At 34.0% G+C, this 14,186-nt stretch overlaps 1 protein-coding gene across 1 annotated transcript; it reads left to right on the top strand.

The window, feature by feature from the left end:
• Positions 1-1,019: 1,019 nt before the first annotated feature.
• Positions 1,020-6,368, top strand: LOC134240895 (nose resistant to fluoxetine protein 6-like; the record flags this gene model as incomplete). The annotated part of the gene is made up of 9 exons (XM_062723004.1): positions 1,020-1,116; positions 1,249-1,341; positions 3,491-3,650; positions 3,880-3,959; positions 4,118-4,240; positions 4,446-4,563; positions 4,688-4,874; positions 5,825-5,967; positions 6,226-6,368. Coding segments are annotated over 9 exons (1,136 nt in total), but the record flags the coding sequence as incomplete, so codon positions are not given.
• Positions 6,369-14,186: the final 7,818 nt, after the last annotated feature.

Genomic DNA, 14,186 nt, shown 5'->3' with positions numbered 1-14,186 from the left:
CCATACGAGGGCATAGTGTTTCACAAACACATCTTGTTTTTTTCATTAACCACCAGATATAACTTAAATTTTGGGATATAATATCTTAAGCTGTCAACTATCATTTGGCAAAGAAAAATTTCATAAATTTTAGCTTTGAAATTTGATCATTTTATTATATCTTTATATGGAGCTCTGCTTCTAATGAAGATCAAAATAGTCTAAAATGGCCACGACCACCCAGCCTCTTAAATCATTTAATGAATAACATTTATTAACCAGAAGTCTCTGTCGAGACTGTAGCTCTACTGGTTTATACTTAAAACAAAGGAAGAGGAAGCAGCAGTTGGGACTTGAAAATTTAAAACAGCAATGAATATAAAAATGATCCTTGCCACTATCAAAATAAAAACCGATGCACAGAATTATGTATCATAATATAGTCTACTTGTGTGCCAAGTTATATCGAAATCGGACCAAAACTGTAGGAGGAGTAGCATTATGAAAGAATTTCACAGAAATTTTTATTTTTAGTATCCATGGCAACACCGTTCATCGAAAGCAAAAAACCGATGCACAGAATTATGTATCTTACTGTAGTCTACTTGTGTGTCAAGTTATTTTGAAATCAGACCAAAACTGTAGGAGGAATAGCATTTTGAAAGAATTTCACAGAAATTTCTATTTTTAGTAACCATGGCAACACCGTTCATTGAAATCAAAAACCGATGCATAGAATTATGTATCTTAGTGTATTCTACTTGTGTTTCAAGTTATATTGAAATTGGACCAAAACTGTAGGAGGAGTAGCATTTTGAAAAATTGTTTACAGACAGACAAACAGCTAGACGGACAGACGACAGACGCATTACTATTGCATAAGCTCTTCTGGTCTCTGACCAGTAGAGCTAAAAAACCATGACCTACAAATCTGCATTTATCTGTAATTATACACGCTTGCATGGAATAACCTTTCACATTACACCTGCAAAAATCATCATTTACATGTATCAATTTATTAATATGATGTATTTTAAAAGCAAACTATGGACCGTACGTCTCAAACTTTTTCAAAAGAAGATCAGCTCAGGCAATCCTGAATGCCCTTTTTTCTGTTGACACATTCTTTGTGCTGAGGTAGGCTTACATTAAATAAAACATTCGGAGGAAACTTTATTTCTAGCATAAATATAATGTGTTTCTAAGATTGAATTTTCAGAAATATGTTCAATATTTCTTTGTTTTTTTAAAATTGATTTTCGTTTCCAGCGGACTGTTGACATCATATTTGACTCTGAAACAGATGAGTAAAGTAAAGGGAAAAATAAACTGGTTTCTGTTTTACTTTCATCGCTTTTGGAGGTCAGTCTAAAAAGCTTAATTGTGTTTTTCAACCAGATTTTTTTTTTAAATTTTATTATTATTTATTTATTTTGCATCTCCGATTTCCTTGAATAACAAAACAAATTGCCACAAAGCCTGTTTCATATGTGTTCACCTGAGACGTATTTGACGTTTATATGATTACTTGAAATTTCTCAATATTCATATTGGAGTTTTATGAAGAGACTTGCTCTTACAATCGACGACTGACTTCTACAATTATAAAGAACCAACTTAAACCAATAAAATAGGAATGTTTGGCCATCGGAATTTCCTGATAATATGCACATGTACATAATGTGTATTAAATATTTGCAATTACGCAAATTCTTCTTTAAGAGGAGTCGGCTGAGAATCTGTTCATCTCTATATTCAAGGTATGGCCAAAAATTTAAGATGAAAAGTGCTGAAATTCCCAGGAAAATAAAGGAATCTGAATTTCCTGGTAATATGCACATCTACACACGGCGTACTAAATATCTTCCAGTTTGATAATATACTGTGCAGCGCTTTTAAATGAGTTGCGCTGACAAATTGTTCATCGTTTTATTTAAGATATTGCCAAAAATCTAAGTTGAAAAGTGTCGAAATTCCCGGAAAAAATAAAGGAATCCGAATTTCCTGGTAATATGCACATCTACACATTGTGTCCTAAATAACTGCAAAGTTTGACAAATTCTGTGCTGCGGTTTATGAGTAGTTACGCTGACAAACTGTTCATCTCTTATTCAAGGTATGGCCAAAAATCTAAGTTGAAAAGTGCAAAAATTCCCGGAAAAAACAAAGGAATCGGAATTTCCTGGTAATATGCACATATACTTACTGTGTACTAAATATCTGCAAAGTTTGAGCAAATTCTGTGCAGCTGTTTAAGAGGAGTTGCGCTGACAATATGTTCATCTCCATATTCAAGATATGGCCAAAACTCTAAATGTAAAAGTGCGGACGGAAAAGTAAAGGAATCGAAATTTCCTGGTAATATTCACATCTACACATTGTGACCAAGATTTCTGAAAAGTTTGACGAATTTCTGTGCAGCAGTTTATGAGGAGTTGCGCTGAAAAAAAAAAATAAACAGGACTGACTGGTCGAAAACATACCTCCTGCAAGTTGTTGCGTGGGGTATAATTAAAGTGTTTTCTCAAAAACATTGACAGAATTGTAAAGATTTCTCTGATAGAAAATAGTTGTACTTTACTAAAATAGTTAAAACTTTTTCCTTTAATTTTTTTAATGAACGATGCTTTGAAATCGCTATACAATGATTGATTGTATGTTGTTTAACGTCCCTCTCGAGATTTTTCACTCATAGTGAGACGCCACCACTTGCCGATTGAGAGCTTAAACTTTTGTACTTTACTCTGCACTCAGAGCCATCGAGCAGTGATGAATTTTTTTTCGTGCAAGCACTTACTGCGACACGGGAATTCGGTTTAAACCGTTTCATCTGAAGAATCATTCTCCACTTCCCACACTGGGATTCAAATCCACGACGTAAGGATCAACTCCTTACTCCGCAGCAGACGCTCTTATCACTGCGCCACGCGGGCAACTTCTATACAATGTGTTTAAAGTCAAGAAACTTTTCACATTATTTTGAATCTGAAATTTGGTATCTAAATATGTAGATTTGGTCATTTAATTGAAAATTGTCAGTGGCATTGACTTGTATCGATCACACGACTTTATATTAATCCTGTGCGGGTTCATCAAAGCCATTCATTCATGAAATGACACAGGGTTTGAATGATGGAATCTTGCGAAAAGATGAGTTACTAGTGAAGAAGATGAATTGCCTGATATATCTGAAGGTGCAATTTAATATACATACTAGCTTTGAAACTACGAAAAGGCACGATTGATTTTAAAAACAGACTGATCCCTATAGGGCGCCTGCAGAGCAGAGCTCTCTAATTAAACGTTTTTGAATTTGATTTTTTAACAGTTGGAATTGATCCCTTTGAAATGTATTAATCAGCTGTTCAATGTAATATGTCTGTTCATAAAACGCCATTACAGAGTATGAACTGAATCAAATAAATGACGCAGGGTATAATTCTTTTTTCTTGTAATTTCTTGTAATATCCACCATTAAAAAAGATTCTTACATTATTCAAATATCTTGTAGACTGACACCAGCTTATATGATGTTAATAGCAGTAACAGTGGGAGTTGCTCACCACGTGGTCAATGGACCAAATGCACCAAAACCCGATACAGTCTGTCCTAAATACTGGTGGTGGAATCTCCTCTACATTAACAACTTTGTTGACAGTTCCTCAAATCTGGTGATTAATAGAATAAAACCAAAAAGTCTCGCTTTATCTCGCTTCAGTAATTAAAGCTTCTATAAAACACATGTAAAGGAATTGAATTCTAAAGCAGTACAATATGTTATTTCCTATTTCAGTTCTTACCTGTTATTGATAATTTCAGAATTTTAATTGATGATTACACATAATTGCATGTTCAAAGTACCTTTTCTTGTAATCAATCATTTTTTTGTAAATGTTGTAGTGTGTAGGATGGTCATGGTATTTGAACAATGACATGCAGTTCTATATCCTAAGTCCACTCATGATTGTACCACTGTTTTTGTGAGTTATGAGATCTATGAATACATAATATGTGTACAATTTATATATTTTTAAAAATAGATTATCTACAAATGATATCCCATATCTCTCATGTCAAATAATAATACTGAAATACCTGGTATGTATCTCATAATATTATGATATTAAATATCTTACAGTAAAGACATAATTGGTGTCATCTCCTGCGGTATATTTCTTGCGGCTACGACGATCACCACTGGTGTGTTAAGTCACCACTACAGCTGGAATCCCTCGGTTGTTGGGGGTGGCAAGCATCCAGGGTACGTCTTTTAACTCTTGATTCGAGTGCCTGTTCACAAAAGAAACTATCTGAAAGTTTTGACAGCAATAAATATATACACAAATCTTTAATTTAAAAATCAATATTTAGAATTTCTTTTTAATCCTATTCATATCATTCTGACAAAATTATAGATTGTGCAAGATTAGATTATTCTCAGACTGCAAGTTTTTTTTTTCTCCCAGTGGTGATGTATTCAAGGACTACTACATTAAACCCTACTGTAGAATGGGTCCATACATTTGTGGAATATTTACTGGATACCTATTGTACAAATTTAAGAATAAATGCCAAATCAATATTGTAAGTTCTTAAATTCACCATAGAATAGTTTAACTACTAGGGTAAGATTGAATTGTCATTTAGTTTGAAATTGTTGTTCTTGTATTAGAAATTCTATGATCTATTTGTTAAAACTTTCTTGTAGTTTGTAAATATGGGAATTTGGGGAGTGGCAACAGCCTGCGCATCAGCAGCGCTATATGGACTGTATGATGCTTTTAACGGGCATCCTTTATCCAACGAAGTTTCGTCTCTTTATAATGCTTTAAGCAGAACTGTATGGGGTGCTGCTGTCTGCTGGGTTATCTTTGCGTGCGCAACTGGAAATGGTGGTATGAACATGTTGTCTGCACCCACTTAGATCTTTTCAAATTATTAAGGCTTTGAAAGGAGAGTGTTCAGAATTCGCTCTTTTCTAATTATGATTTTAGTGCTTTTTTGCAATACGATAATCTTCTTCGAAGAAGATTAATGTATTCGGTTAAAGCGACATGGACACAGTTTCAACTGATTTTTTAAAACTAATTTTTATGTTTACAAGTCCTTATTAAGGCAATTCAATTGATCAGCAAAAATTTGAACATTATTTGTTGATTTACAAAGAAAATACAGATCTTAAAAGTCTTTATAACGTAATTAGGCTCGTTCTTTGTGTTTACATATAGAAAATACCATTTATAACAAAACAAGATTCAGTAAATCACTAGAAACTGTCTAATAAAGTTTAAAATTAAGTTCTTTATTGAAAACTCTGCTTTGCGTGAACATATATTAGTATATTTATCCTATGTAAACAAAAACCCGACATGAGCCTTGTTTATATAACAAAGATTATGAGCTTTAAATCTTTCTTGTATCTTGACAACTGAAAGAAAATTTTTTATTATCATTAAAAATAAGTATTTTATACATAAAAAATGGGGAAAAAAATTATATTTGAAAAGTTTCAGCTGAAACGGTGTCCATGCCCGTTTAATTTGCAAATAACTTTATTATAAAAACATCCCATAAAAGTACTTACCTTGAAGATAGTTATTCAAGAACCTCATTTATTACTTATGCATATATTAAAGTACTCTAAATGTAGCATACATTGAAATCCATTCTTAAAAAATTAAATCTTCTAAAATTCAAAAACAGATTTGACGAATTTTAACAATTTATGAACCAAAATCGAAATTTTATGTAAACTTTGATTCGTTTAAACTATTTTTAGAGTAAAACATCACTTCTAATCAACTTAAATAATTTTTCATTATTTATATGCACGTTGCATTAACAGGGCCGATCAATACGATTCTTTCTTGGAAAGTTTTGGTGCCATTGTCCAGGCTGACATACTGCGCCTATCTCGTACACCCATTAATAATATACGCCTACAACGGGAGTCACCCTCAAACAATCTACCTAAGCGATATTGATCTCGTGAGTAGTATTTTTATTTTAAGTTTGAAAGAAGGTTATTTTAAAGTCTTTCATTTTGTAAGCACACGTACATGTGGTTGACGAAAGGGATGCAGTTCATTTATACATGTTCACCAGACATGGCTCCTTGTTTTAGATGTCTGCTTTAAAAGATATGCTCCCGATTTGCATTGTTTCATCGTGCCTTTGAGCTTGATAACTATTCTTATCATATTCCATCAAAAAACTTTATTATTTTTTTGCTTTTTTATGTTTCAGATTTACAAGTTCTTAGCAAACCTCGTGATATCCTATGGAGTTGCGTTTGTTTTCTCGATTTCTTTCGAGTCTCCTTTCATGGCTCTGGAGAAGGTCCTGCTGTCTGGTTTCCCCCCAAAAAGGTGGAAACAGTAAACCTAAAAACAAAGTTAATGGAAATGTTGATATTTCTTGCATAACTTGATGTAATTTTATTCAATAACGCATGCGTTTGATTTTCATTTTGGAAAACCATTTGATGCAAAAATATATTGAAATAAAAAAATTTGCGTATACATTGTCCGGATGCATTACTTTCCATTGCTTTGTCATTATATTAAGTGTTCAGTTCAGAATTTAAAATCCAATCAAAACGACACCAACAGATTTGCATGCGGAATTATTGATTGATTGTACATTATTTCATGTCCCTCTCGAGAATTTTTCACTCATAGTGAGACGCCACCACTTGCCGGTTGAATGCTACAACTTTTGTCCTTTACTCTGCACTCAGGGCATTGAGCAGGGAGGAATCTTTTTGTGCCAGCACCTACTGCGACACGGGACCTCAGTTTATACGGTCTCATCCGAAGGACCGGTCTCTACGTCCCACAGTGGGTTTGGGACCCGCGACGTAAGGATCAATTGTTTACTTTGCGACTCTAGAACAGACATTCTAATCACTGCCCCACGCGGGCGACTGGAAGTATTGAAACACGACTGATTAAGTTTTTAATTACTCAGTTATGCTTTTTGTATGTAACACGGTGATTGTGTTCATGGTTCTTTACATTTTCGCTAGCCAAGAGTTTATGATACGCTCCCTTGGAATTCGGTGAAGTCAAAAGACGGGATAATTGTTTTCGTCAAGTGATCTTGAATCTAACAGGTACGTACAGATTGCGTCATCGACAGAAATAAAAACGCGTGTTTAAAACCAGAAGTCTCTGTCGAGACTGTAGCTCTACTGGTTTGTACTTATAACGAAGGATGAGAAAATAAGTCATTGCCATCAGACCAAAACTGTAGAAGCAGTAGCGTTTTCAAGGAATTTCACAGAATTTGAGAAATATCTATTTTTAGTAACAATGGCAACACTGTTCATCGAAATCAAAAACCGATGCACTGTTTTATGTATCTTAGTGTAGTCTACTTGAGTGCCAAGTTATATTGAAATCAGACCAAAATTGTAGGAGGAGTAGTGTTTTAAAGGAATTTCAAAGAAAATTCTATTTTTAGTAACCATGGCAACACCGTTGATCAAAATCAATAACCGATGCACTATTTTTTGTATCTTATTGTAGTCTATTTGTGTGCTAAGTAATATTGAAATCAGATCAAAACTGTAGGAGGAGTAGCATTTTAAAGGAATTTCACAGAAATATCTATTTTTAGTAACCATGGCAACATCGTTCATCAAAATCAAAAACCGATGCACTATTCAATGTATCTTAGTGTAGTCTACTAGTGTGCCAAGTAATATTGAAATCAGACCAAAACTGTAGAAGGAGTAGCATTCCAAACGAATTTCACAGAAAATTCTATTTTTAGTAACCACGGCAACACCGTTGATCAAAATCACAAACCGATGCACTATTTTATGTACCTTAGTGTAGTCTACTTGTGTACCAAGTTATATTGAAATCAGATCAAAACTGTAGGAGGAGTAGCATTTTAAAGGAATTTCACAGAAAATTCTATTTTTAGTAACCATGGCAACACTGTTCATCGAAATCCAAAACCGATGCACTGTTTTATGTATCTTAGTATAGTCTACTTGTGTGCCAAGTTATACTGAAATCAGACCAAAACTGTAGGAGGAGTAGCGTTTTGAAAAATTGTTTACAGACAGACGGACAGACAGACGGACGGACGACGGACACCTTACTATCGCATAAGCTCTTCTGGTCTCTGACCAGTAGAGCTAAAAATTAAATCAAAAGTTTTCTATAAGAATAATTAAGAAGCAATAATTGAGTTATGTTTATTCATTATTTATAGTACAAATCTGAACTTCAATATAGATTCTTAATCACATATTTAGAAGATATTGGATGACACCATAGCTATTTAAAGAATTGCATGCGTTTTTCATTCCTGAGATTAAAGAGTTCAGAAGTATCCCGAACGCAAACATCGTCATTTAAAAAACCAGAAGTCTCTGTCGAGACTGAAGCTCTACTTGTTTGTACTTATAGCAAAGGAAGAGAAAAGTTCTTAAGCAGTTGGGAATTGAAACTTTACCACAGCAATAAAAATAATAATGATCCTTGATTAAGTCTGTTTACGTTCTTAGTGTAGTCTTCTTGCATGCCACATTATATTATAATCAGACTTAAACTGCAGGAGGAGTAGCATTTTGAGAGTTTTTAACAGAAATTTCTATTTTCAGTTACCACGGCAACACCGTTCATTGAAATCAAAAACCGATATACAGAATTATGTATCTTAGTGTAGTCTACTTGTGTGCCAAGTTATATTGAAATCAGACCAAAACTGTAGGAAGACAAGAGTAGCATTTCGAAAGAATTTCACAGAATTTTTTATTTTTAGTAACAACAGCAACACCGTTCATCAAAATCAAAAACCCATATACAGAATTATGTATGTTAGTGTAGTCTACTTGTATGCCAAGTTATATTGAAATCAGACCAAAACTGTAGGATGAGTAGTATTTTGAAAGAATTTCACAGAAATTTCTATTTTAAGTAACCACGGCAACACCGTTCATCGAAATCAAAAACTGATATACAGAATTATGAATCTTAGTGTAGTCTACTTGTGTGCCAAGTTATATTGAAATCAGACCAAAACTGAAGGAGGAATAGCATTTTGAAAGAATTTCACAGAAATTTCTATTTTTAGTAACAACGGCAACACTACTCATCTAAATCAAAAACTGATGCACAGAATTATGTATCTTAGTGAAGTCTACTTGTGTGCCAAGTTATATTGAAATCAGACCAAAACTGTAGGAGGAGTAGCATTTTGAAAGAATTTCACAGAAATTTCTATTTTTAGTAACCACGGCAACACTGTTCATCGAAATCAAAAACTGATACACAGAATTATGTATCTTGGTGTAGTCTACTTGTGTGCCAAGTTATATTGAAATCAGACCAAAACTGTAGGAGGAGTAGCATTTTGCAAGAATTTCACAGAAATTTCTATTTTTAGTAACAACGGCAACACCGTTCATCGAAATCAAAAACCGATACACAGAATTATGTATCTTAGTGTAGTCTACTTGTGTGCCAAGTTATATTGAAATCAGACCAAAACTTTAGGAGGAGTAGCATTTTGAATAATTGTTTACAGACAGACAGACAGACAGACGCATTACTATCGCATAAGCACTTCTGGTCTCTGACCAGTAGAGCTAAAAAAAAAAAAACAATTGCTGATTGGTCTACCGGGTGTACCGAATCCCAATCAGAACTCGAGAAAAAAAAACTCAATTTCTATCAACACCGTATGCCAAGGGATTATGAGGAGAGTAGCGTATCAGAAACCCTTGGCTAGCGAAGATGGGTTCTTTATTCCATTTACATGTATGGAGAAACAAGTTGACAATGTTCCTGCAAAATGATAATGATAAAAATTTCTGTACAACTCTCACTATAAAAATCTCATGTTTACAAATCTTTGAAATATTTCACATAGTTGTCAATATGTTTTTTATCTAAATTCATTAATCTTTATATCATTCATCTCATAATAAAGAGTCTCATAAAAATTTATACACACAGCTTTCATGTACACTGAGTGTATGATAAACTAACACACTACCTAAGCATATGTGGCGTTTACAGCATATAATTATGACAGCATCTGGTTCATTAATGCATCCAACCAAAAATAAAAATACACAAATATAGATTTCTACATGATTAAAAAAAACTTGCAATTATTTTATCTCATGAGTACTGCAAAAGTCAATCTCCCATACATGTATAAACAATGAACACCTTGACTTCAATGAAGAGTTGTTTTTTTTTAAATATATTAAAAGTATCTTAAAATAAAAATAATTTTTCATGCATGCTTATAACATTTGCATACTTATTTGTTACATACACAATGCTGCAATTATGTATGACAAATTTTCACAAAATTCTACTTACATTCATCAGCATGCAAAAGAGTGTCTCATGTGCCATCATCGAAAATATCTTGTCACAAGAATTAAATATGTGAAGTATGAAAGCCCTAGCCCTAACCCTTCAAAGGATATGGAATAAGTTTGTTTTTAAAAGTAGGTCAAACTCCAAGGTCAAGGTTCCTGGTATCCAATGAAAGGTCTTCTCACAATTATTACATATCTAAAGTATAAAAGCCCTAGCCTTTACCGTTCGAATGTCATGGCTACGGTTAAAAATGTTTTCGTAAATAAGGAAATCGTCATGGTCAAAAGGTCAAGGTATCTCTTTTGTTGGTATCTAATGAAATGGTTGGAATTTTTGTGTTAAAGTGGGTCAAACTCCAAGGCCAAAGTCAAATTTGATGGTACCCAAAGAAAGGTATTTTGAATAAATTTTTAGTCGGGCTTACTGCTCAAAGAGCAATTGCCGGCTTATGTGATCCTGTTCAAGGCAGGATGTTAACCCCATAGTCGCCATTTTAAAGTTACGTGCAAAAATATAGTTCTTACTTTCAACCGCTTTTGAGATAATACAAACGCTAAATAAAGCAACAAAAATAAAACGAAGTTTTATCTATATAAAATAAACATCAGTAGTAATGACTTTGAAAACTTCATAAGTCAAAGAACATAGTTCATTAGCGTAAGGATTTTTGATAATCAGTGTTACCGTAGTTCTCTACACATACGAGGTAAAGCTGGAGAGGGAACCAGACTGGCCTGTTTGTTTACATTCAGCTGCGGTACCAGATTAATTCTGATTCTGACAAAATCGGACCGTGGTATTAGGATTGAAAAACTCATTGTCAGTGTCTTCTCATTTATACTGATAGTTTTAAAATAATTTTTTCATCAGAATATAAACGTGATTCATGTAAGAAATCCATTCTACTCTGTAAATGAGCCCGGCTCTCTGTACTTCTGAGTACTTTGATTTAAAAGTATGTCAAAATCCAAGGTCAAGATTCCTGGTATCCAATGAAAGGTCTTCTCACAATGATTACATATCTGAAGTGTGAAAGCCCTAGCCTTTACCGTTCAAAAGTTATGGCTAAGGTTCAAGATTTTTCATAAGTAAGGAAATCGTCATGGTCAAAATGTCAAAGTTGTTGGTATCAAATGAAAGGTTTTGCAACAAAGAACACATACATGAAATATGAAAGTCCTAGTATCTACCATTCAAAAGTTATGGCCAAAGTGAAAGGTCGGAATTTTTAAAATGGGTCAAACTCCAAGGCCAAGGTCAAAGAACTTTATTCGTAATAACCAATATTTGTCCCCCAAATCAAACTTTGTTTTTTTTTTCTCTTCATTGATTCTATTTACTCAGAGAAACTCAAACTTCACCTTAACCAAGGTAAGTCTCGTTTAATTTTTTTATTCTATTGCGTAAATATCAATTACGAAACCAAGTGAGATTTTAAAGAAACAAAACATTTTTTCCATTTTGAACACCCACAATTTATTCAGTCATAACACCATTCAGAAAATCTGTATTAACTGGTACAATTGGTTTATTATAAAACTTTGCAAAAGTTCTTTCATTGGTCCATCCAACCTTATTCAGAATTTCATGAACAGGCACAGAGTTAAAATACGCCTTTGAAACTGCTGCCGCACGAACACTGTGCGGAGAAAACACACTTATATCAATGCCAGAACGCAACATTACATATCTTATCCAGCGAGACAAAGTGTCTTTAGATGCAGCATTATGAGGTTTTACATACGAAATGAATAAAGCATCATCATTATTACTACGCAAATGTGAAGTTCTTTTCAAATATTCAACAAGAACAGTATAAACACATAGTCTCCTATCTGCTGGATAGGCTTTAAGAACAATGCTTGGCCTTCGAAACCCTGGTCTACAAGTCTTCAACAAAGTATCAAAGTTAAATACAAACTAGTGCTAATTGTAACGGGGACCGTTACAGATGTTCCCCAAACGCTCCCCAACGCCCATTTGGTGCCATATTCCCTGTAAGCTTCATTGAATAAGACAAACTCTATGCATTTGAGACTTTAAAACTTTTACACAAAAGTGTATCAAGTTCATTCAAATTTGAGCATTGCACGCGTACGCATGTGAATGCATGTGCATAATGACCATATCATCTTGTCTACACAATATTAAAGTATTTAATCCAAAAGTATTAAAAAATTCAAGTGTATTTTTGATTTTACTCATTTCACGTGCACACACGTCATACATGAGCATGGTGACCATACCTTCTTGTAGAGGTCCATTACATCTATATATCTATGTTCTAAACCCCATCCCGTTTGGTTGAAAACCAAGGGAGTTATAGCTGTTTAAAGTTTCAGCCAATCAGATTGCTTGCAGCGCACGTACACGCACGTGTATGCATGTGCATAGTGACCATACCTTCTTGTAGAAGTCCATTATATCTATCTATGTTCTAAATCCCATCCTGTTTGGTTGAAAACCAAGGGAGTTATAGCTATTTAAAGTTTAAGCCAATCAGATTGCAGCGCACATGCATGCACGTGTTTTCATGATAATTGCTATATATCGTGTTGTAGGATATCCTAATGCATGGCTATGTTCAAAATTTCAAAGGATTTCGTCAAAAAACAAGAAAGATATTGAGACTTTAGTTTCAGCCAATCAGAGCGAAGCGCACGTGCATGCGCGTGAGATCTTGCTTTTTGACCATGTCATATTGTCTATGCTACTAATATATCCTTATATTATGAGTTTCAAAGCATTTCAACAAAAAGGTAAAAAGTTATGCCTACATCAATTAAATCGGTCATTTCACGTGTTGCACGTGCACGCTCTTGCAAGCACGTGCGTGCAAAATGACCTTTGTTCTGCAAATCTACATAACATGTCTACTGACCCTAAAAAGGTTTTACCTAAGTCGGATGTAAAGTTTACAAGATCATTCCCGGACAAAAAAGTACCCAGGAAGAAGAAGAAGAAGAAGAAAAATAATAATAACTAGGGCTAATTGTAACGGGGACCGTTACAGATGTTCCCCAAACGCTCCCCTACACCCTTTTGGTGCCAAATTACCTGTAAGCGCTATTAAATAAGACACACTTTTTCCCCGAAGAATACAAAATATATTTAAATTTTAGCATTGCACGCGTGCTTATCTGAATGCATGTGCGTAATGACATTATCATGTTGTCTACATTATTTATATATTTTAATATACTTAATATCAAATCAATTAATCCAGAAGTATTAAAAAATACACTCATTTAAGCGTATTTTTAATATTACTCATTTCACGTGCATGAGGACTATACCTTCCTGTAGAAGTTTATATTAAAGCATTCAGTCCAAAAGTATGAAAAATCACTCTTTCAAGTGTATTTTTCATTTCACTCGTTCCAAATGCACGCACGTGCGTGCACGTGCATGATGACCATACCTTCTTGTAGGAGTCCCTTACATCTATCTATATTCTAAATCCCATCCTGTTTGGTTGAAAAACAAGGGAGTTATAGCCATATCAAGTTTAAGCCAATCAGATTGCAGCACACGTGCATGCGCGTGATTTCATGATTTTTTTCTATATCATATTGTAGGATATCCTAGTGCATGACAATGTTTTAAATTTCAAAGCATTTCGTCAAAAAACAAAGTAGATATAGCCATTTAAAGTTTCAGCCAATCAGATTGCTGCACGCGGGCATGCGCATGCTTTCATGAAAATTCTTATATATCATGCTGTAGATCTTCATAATGTAGGTCTATGTTCAAAATTTCTAAGGATTATGACAAGAAACAAGAAAGATATTGAGACTTTAGTTTCAGCCAATCAGAGCGAAGCACACGTGCATGCGCGTGTGATCTTGCTATTTT

The sequence above is a fragment of the Saccostrea cucullata genome, unplaced genomic scaffold (genome assembly GCF_032062105.1).
Source record: "Saccostrea cucullata isolate Sc308-1 unplaced genomic scaffold, CSIRO_AGI_Scuc_v1 ctg13622, whole genome shotgun sequence".
Taxonomy (NCBI): Eukaryota; Metazoa; Mollusca; class Bivalvia; order Ostreida; family Ostreidae; genus Saccostrea; species Saccostrea cuccullata.
This window is presented reverse-complemented; position numbering and strand designations above follow the sequence as displayed.